Genomic DNA, 7,459 nt, shown 5'->3' on the forward strand with positions numbered 1-7,459 from the left:
GTATTTCATCCGTTGGAGAAAAGTATACCCATCGCGGTATACGAACCTTATCAATTTCGTTATAATGTTGGGTAAAGTTCTGCCATCGGTCTAGAGTGGTCGAAGACACAGTCTCATCCCAATCTGTGCCTTCCAGCCAAATATTTTGCATAAGGATTTTGGCTACGATTATGATAGGCGCAAGCCACCCCAGCGGATCGAAGAGTTTAGCAATGGCAGATAGTATCGCTCTTTTCGTAACAGCATCGCTTTTCTCCAATGGCCTTGCTATAAAATAGAAAAGATCCGTATGGGCATTCCATCTTATTCCAAGAGCCTTGACTGCGCTGGTATCTTCAAATGCCAAAAAATCTTCGCTAAGTAGATCTGTTTTTGGTATGCCATTAAGTATTTGCTCGCTATTGGCTGTCCACTTTCGAAGTGGAAAACCGGCTGATTGCAACACTTCCGATATCTCATCTCTGGCTTTTATTGCTGAATCGATAGTGTGTCCACCAGACAATACATCGTCGACATACATGCATTTTCGTAGTATGTTAGAGGCTATTGGATGGGAGCTTTGCACATCGTCAGCTAATTGTAAAAGTGTCCTTATAGCCAGATAAGGAGCACAATTGATGCCGAACGTGACAGTCTTTAATTCGTACAGACTGATCGGGTCATTCGGGTTAGTGCGAAAAATAATCCTCTGATACTTAGTATGGTTGTTATGTACCAGAATTTGCCTATACATCTTCTCGATGTCACTGTTGAACACATATTTGTATAGTCTCCAACGGAGTATTAGTATCGGAAGATCTGCCTGAAGTACTGGTCCTGGGAAAAGTACGTCATTTAGGCTGTTGCCATTCGCCGTTGGGCTTGAGGCATTGAACACCACGCGTACTTTCGTTGAAGTACTTTCTGCCTTTATAACAGCGTGGTGCGGTAGAAAATAATTATCAGACGAGTCTGCGGGTATGGGATTTGTTATTTTCGACATATGCCCAAGCGTTTCATATTCCGCTAGAACCCTATTGTATTCCTTTTGCAGGACGGGATCCTTGGCCAGCCGTGTCTCATTCCGGTAAAATTGAGAACATGCTCTTTTAAGGGATGGGCCTAGGGAAATATTTCCTGGAAAATCTTTCCTAAATGGTAGTGACACGATGTATTTTCCTTTATTATTTCGTATGGTTGTCTTCTGATACAGCTCCTCGCAGTACTTGTCGTCTTCATTAAGGCTCTTGTTCTTTGGAATCTCCTCAAGCTCCCAAAAGGCACTCAATTGCTTGTCCAGACTAACTTCGCTGTAGTATGAGACGATATTCGTTCCTGGATTCGAGGTATCAGTTCGCCCTGTTATTATCCAGCCAAATACTGTTTCTTGGGCCAGAAGTGTGTTTAATATGTTTTTCTTAAGCCCGCTCAGAATAATTTGTGGATATATGTCGCCACCCAGAACAAGGTCTACGGGTTCATTGACGAAAAATCGTTTATCCGCTAGAATTAGATCTGGAAATGCTTGCTTAGTCACTGCACTAATGTGGCAAGTAGGAAGATTTCCAGTCAGTTGTGCTAGCACGAGCACAGAGGTATTTAAGCGGAACAACGGGTCAACAGGAGACCGCAATTCGATGTTGCACGCTTCTTTAACCTGCGCCGTAGTTGTATTAGTGATGCCCGAAACTTGGGCATGCATACGCTTTGACGGCAAGTGAATTCTGCGTTTTAGTCTTTCAGTAATGAAAGAACACTCTGAACCAGAATCAATAAGTGCTCTAGCGGAATAGTTCGTACCATTGAGATAAATGTTGACGCGTGCTGTCCCTAATAACACACCTGTGTTTGTATTCGCATAGCAAGACTTCACGTTTTTGCTTGTATGCTTGTTTGACTTTGTTGAATTGCGTTTGGCTTGGGCCTGATTGGATGTTGATGCAGAATTAGTCGCAGAATCCAAAGAGGTCCCAAGTGTCGTTGCCTTTGTTTGAGCTGTCTCAATATGAAGGAGCGTGTTGTGTCGCGAGTGGCACTTTATACAATTAAATGGGTTTGTGCATCTTGACACGGTATGTCCAGTACTAAGACAGTTCAGGCACCATTTTTTGCTTTTCAAAAAATCGATTCTATCAGCAGGTGTTTTGTTGAGGAATTGTGGACAGTTGCGTAACTTGTGCTCATTAGTTTGGCACATTTGGCAGGTGAACTTGCTCACGCTTGCCTGAAAGGCTCCTAGCCTTTTAGTGTTAGCTTCCTGGTGGTGCCGTGCGGGTTGGTGCTTTGGAGCTTTCACCGTTGTTGTACCCTTTAGCCCCGCTAGAGTTTCCAAAGTTTGGAATCTATTGGATAGGAACCTGTCCATATCCTCCCACTTTGGAATGTCAGTTTTCTGGTCTATGGTCTGTTCCCATAGGGCCAGTGTACTTTCTGGAAGCTTCGTTGAACACAAATATATAATAATTGCGTCCCAATTAGAGATGTCAATTTGATGACTTTTTAGGGACGATAAACAATTATTAATCTCGCGCTGTAGGTTTTTAATTGAGCTACCACACTCAGATTCCACTGTATTTAAGCTAAATAAAACTTTTAATTGTGTGTTAACTAAGATACGTTTGTTTTCGTATCGCTCACACAGGTTTTTCCAGGCTGTCGAAAAGCCTTCATGGGTAAGTGGGCACTTTCGCACTATGTCTTTTGCCTCCCCTTGTGTTTTATTGTTGAGGTGAACTAGTTTCTCAACTGGGGTGAGGCGCTTGTTCAGGATGTAGATGGCCGTGAACATATCTCGGAAAGTTGGCCATGAGAGATAGTCGCCCTTGAACACATCTGTATCGCACGGTGGCAGGTGGATATTGTGTTCTCGGACGGACCGATCCTCTACATCTTTGTTCGCTTTGGTTAGAATTTCAACCTGAGAACCAATAGCAGACATGCACCTAACATAGCTTTGAAAGGAAATCTTATTCTTCTTTTTTATGGCCTTAGCATCATCCTTAGACAATCCCTCATTGATAAGCTTATCGTAAGCTAACTTTGTTTTTTCCCACAAAGCTTTTAACTCGTCTTGTTGAATAGCAAGACCATGTTTGTTTTGTTCTGCGGCGGGTATGCCGTTGTAATCAGATTCAAACTCTGTTACAGCTTCTGCCAAAAGAATATACGAATCCATTGTTTAACGTGTTTACCCTGACCGAAGTATTAACTGTAATGCCCAGATAGAATCTATAGGATTTTACACACTTAATCTTATCGAAGATTAGAGGTTGTATGCGCAAGAGAAGTTGCCAATTTTTTATCCACCGGAACTTGCCACTTAAATGTATACCAGAAATCCAACGAATTAAAAAGATGCAAAATAGTTTGTATTGCGAAATATATTCGACACTTTATTAAAATGTAAACCTTTTTCTTCTAGAATTATTGTTTACTAACGACTCGCCACCCAACTGTGCTGACTAATATCTACGCGCTTTGATAAGCTATGCAAGGTACGCAATAAGGTGTAAATAATATACGTGGTAAAATCGTGATGTGTGCAACGTACGCAGCAAATTTTAATAAACAGAGTGACCACTTCGATGAGTGCAACGTACGTAGCAAATATATATGGTAAAAAATGTGCAATGTATGAGTTGAATCGCTTATGCGTAGTGATTTAGTGAAAATCTACAATTGGTCCAATGCAAATAACAAAATTTAGAGGTTATGTATCCTCGAAACAGTGACAGTGTTCGCAAATATGCAAAAGAATGTAAGCCAACTAAGAGGCGCAGTGAAAAAACGATCAGAAAAATGAAGGTTATGATTATGGACTGTCAATTTAAACAAAATCTAAATACTTCATTAACAATATTAAGTGATGCGGATCACTGACGTGAGTGTGTATATACGAGTGGTTGCAAGGTGCACTTATTTTTGGTTGCCGTGCGCGGACGTAATTTGAACCGAGACTTTAAAAAATGTGCAGCAAACCAACGAGTACTGTGTGACACTGTGTGTATGTTTATGTTGCAAAGAACACCTAATTGTGGTCGCTGTTGTCACTTGCGGACGGACAGACTAACCTCAATTATTAATAGTGTGGCTTTAAAATTAAATGCTCCAATTGTATATTTTCAGTTTAAACACTCGCGAGATTCTAGTTTGCACACGCGCATTGAATTTAAAACGTTTTTTTTTTTTGGCAATTTTCTATCAAGTGCAATTGAAATTATAACCACGTACCTTGAATTAGAAGTGATTGGTGTTTGGTGGTTGTAGTGTTGTACGCTCGCTGGTGTCCTGGCAAATTAAGCTGGTGTCGTGGCAAGAAAGCTGAGTGTGGTTGTGTTGTCGCTAGATCTCTGTGGCTTGACCGATCGTTGGCGCAAAAAACGTTGTGGCAAAAAAGTGGGTGCTGGACAATGATTCCCTGTGTACGCTGTGGTTGTGGACTGTAATATATATATGCAGGTCGTTGGTCATTTATTGCTCGGCTTCGATGGGACCATGTCAAAACGCATGTGCTTCCTCGACTTTAGCGCTCAGACGCACAGGGGTTTCGTATTATTTGCAAAAAGAAATAAAATGATACAGACAGTGGTTTAGTATTAATTCAAATCAATAGTCTTATATATTTGTCAAGATTTCTTTGTGTACAATTGAGTATATTACCTTAATGCGGAAATTATCGATGAGGCTGGTAGCTCCGGTGTTCTTCCTTGATGATTCAAAAGAGAAGTGACGGATTAAATTAAATCGCGTTAGTTGCGGACCGCCGGACAAACACCGATATAGAAGGGGAAAGTTAACGAAAGTTCGTTGTCCGGCGAGAAGGACTTGCTAACGGCCCAAGTCTTCGCGTTAATACATAAGTGTATACATACGTGCGCATGTATAGTTATATACACACGCATGCGTACACAAATACGTATGTGAGTGAGTTAGAGAAAATGGCATTAGGGTGGAGTTTTTTTGAAATATTTAGGCTGAAGGCCTAAACAAACACAATTAAAATGGCTAATAAGCAAAAACTGTTAGAAGAGCAGAAGAGTTTCGAAGACCATTTCAAGTCGTGGCTGAGCAAACTTGAAGGCCGAAAAACACGAGCAACAGAAGACGCGAAGAAAAATATTCTCGTACTAAGAGAGAGCTTCACATCTAACCACAACCAGTTACTTAAGTTAGGTGTGGAAAATGAGCTGTATTTAACGTCAAATTATTATGATGACTGGATGCGTACAATTGCTGAAAGCCTAGAAAAATACAATGCAGAATGGGAACAAGTTGCAGAAGCTTGTAATTTAAAGAAAAGTGATGCAATGACACAAAATAATCATGGTGTAAAACAAGAACTTGAAGATCAAATAAATCGATTTGAGAAATATGCTTCAAGGACTAGAGATGAAATTAGAAAGGATGTCTCAGAAATATTTCTGCAAACTCTAGAAAAAGAGTATAAATTACTTGAGGAAAAATATGAAGAATATTCATCCACAAATAAAGATATGCGGCACATAATGGATGATTGTGAAAGCTAAATGCACGACATAAGAATGTCAGTTTCAGAGCTAAAGAACAGAATAAAATCACAAAGATCAGGTCCTACGCCTAACTTAAAGGTAGAGGATATCAAAATTTCGCCATTTTATGGAGACCTGTCAGAATGGCCAACATTCAAAGACATATTTAATAGTCTTATACACAAAAGCTCACACTAAGAATAAAATAAAAATACAGATACAGCCAGGATTTAGCAGCGACTACTTAGTGACAGCAGAAGCCTTAATTCTGCCGGCGCTGACAAGTGTTCAACCAGAAAAGACATTTAAGCAAGATATAGAAGAATGGAAGAATTATGTCTTGGCAGACCCTTTGTACAACAAGTCAGACAGAATTGACGTTGTAATAGGCAGCGACATATTCGGTGACATCTTGGAAGAAGGCGTTATCAAAAAGTGTGGCATCCTAGGGCAATCAACTAAATTAGGTTGGATACTTTCCGGAGCTGTCACAGCAACCGCTGACAATAACAAAATTGTGTCAGCAATGACCAGTATAGAGAAATATTGGGAACTGGAAGAAGTCCCAACTGAAACCGAGTCATCCAACGAAGACGAGTTGTGTCTAAAAATTTATAAAGACACTACCAAGCTAGACGAAAAGGGAAGGATTACTGTGAAGATACCTTTCAAAGAAGACTGCGCTTTGGGAGAATCCAGGAAGCAAGCTTTGGCACGTTTTCTTGCACTGGAAAAAAGGATGGCTCAAGATGTCACCTTGAAAAATGAATACGCCAAATTCATCGACGAATACCAAAAACTGGGACATATGCTTTGGACACAGAAGCTTACTTGGGCTGAAGAATTATCAGCCGAATCAAAAATAGAATGGTTTGAATTTACAAAAAATATAAGTGCACTGTGTAACATAAAAATCCCTAGATGCACTAAAACATCTCAAATAATGGATGTAGAGCTGCACGGTTTTGCAGATGCATCAGAAAAAGCATACGCAGCAGTAGTGTACATTAAATGTGATGGGCAAATAACCATTGTAGCAGCAAAAAGTAAAGTGAATCCGATGAAAAATAGGAAAACTTTGCCTAAACTAGAACTTTGTGCAGCTCACCTATTATCAAAACTATTACATCGAATGTTAATCACGATTCAGCACAAAACGAAAATCTACACATGGAGCGATTCTACTATTACTTTAAGTTGGATAGAAACCAACAAAAGTAAAGACAAATTTATTCGAACTAGAGTCAGCGACATTAAGAATTTGATTCCGAGTGCAAAATGGAATCATGTAGTTTCTAAAGAAAATCCAGCAGACGTAGCATCGAGAGGAATTCCTCCCTATAAATTACAAATACACAAATTGTGGTGGAATGGTCCAGACTGGTTGATAGAATCAGAAGACAAGTGGCCCAAATCAATCAGCCAGAAGACAAGATGCGCGGTAACTGCAGTGAGTAAAATTAATGAACAGCACCCTCTAGAGTCTCTTACAGAAAAATACTCCAGTTTTTCAAAACTAATTAGAGTGTTTGCCTATGTATTGCGTTTTAAAAATAAACTGCGAAAAACGAAATTCCATTCACAATATCTATCATCAGAAGAATTAAAAACGGCAGAAATAGAAATAATCAAAAGGCATCAACATAAAGAATTTGAAAATGAATTTCAAAAGCTGCTGAAAAAAGGAAATATAAAGCAATGCAGTAAGTTATCAAACTTGTATCCATTCATCGATGGCGAGGGTGTGTTACGAGTAGGCGGTAGGCTGAGGAACTCAAACATATCATATGAGCAAAAACATCCAGCAATTATTAATAAATCGCACTTATCAGAGTTAATTGTTATGGATGCACATAGCAAAACATTGCATGGTGGCAACCAATTAATGGAAGCAGCAATAAGAAGAAAGTACTGGGTAATAAATCTAAAAAAAGAAATTAAAAAATGCATTCGAAATTGCGTGAAATGCATTA

General features: G+C 39.6%; 2 protein-coding genes across 2 annotated transcripts; one reads left to right on the forward strand and one right to left on the reverse strand.

Annotated features, from left to right (window-relative positions):
• Positions 1-28: 28 nt before the first annotated feature.
• On the reverse strand, positions 29-3,154 carry LOC118755934 (the record flags this gene model as incomplete). Its single annotated transcript, XM_036490726.1, has 1 exon — positions 29-3,154. A coding segment is annotated over exon 1 (3,126 nt), but the record flags the coding sequence as incomplete, so codon positions are not given.
• A 2,365-nt stretch (positions 3,155-5,519) lies between these two features.
• LOC118755935 lies at positions 5,520-6,356 on the forward strand (the record flags this gene model as incomplete). Its single annotated transcript, XM_036490727.1, has 2 exons — positions 5,520-5,585; positions 5,704-6,356. Coding segments are annotated over exons 1-2 (719 nt in total), but the record flags the coding sequence as incomplete, so codon positions are not given.
• Between the last annotated feature and the right edge of the window lie 1,103 nt (positions 6,357-7,459).

The sequence above is a fragment of the Rhagoletis pomonella genome, unplaced genomic scaffold, assembly GCF_013731165.1.
Source record: "Rhagoletis pomonella isolate Grant_MI unplaced genomic scaffold, Rhpom_1.0 Rhpom_scaffold_07974, whole genome shotgun sequence".
Classification (NCBI taxonomy): domain Eukaryota; kingdom Metazoa; phylum Arthropoda; class Insecta; order Diptera; family Tephritidae; genus Rhagoletis; species Rhagoletis pomonella.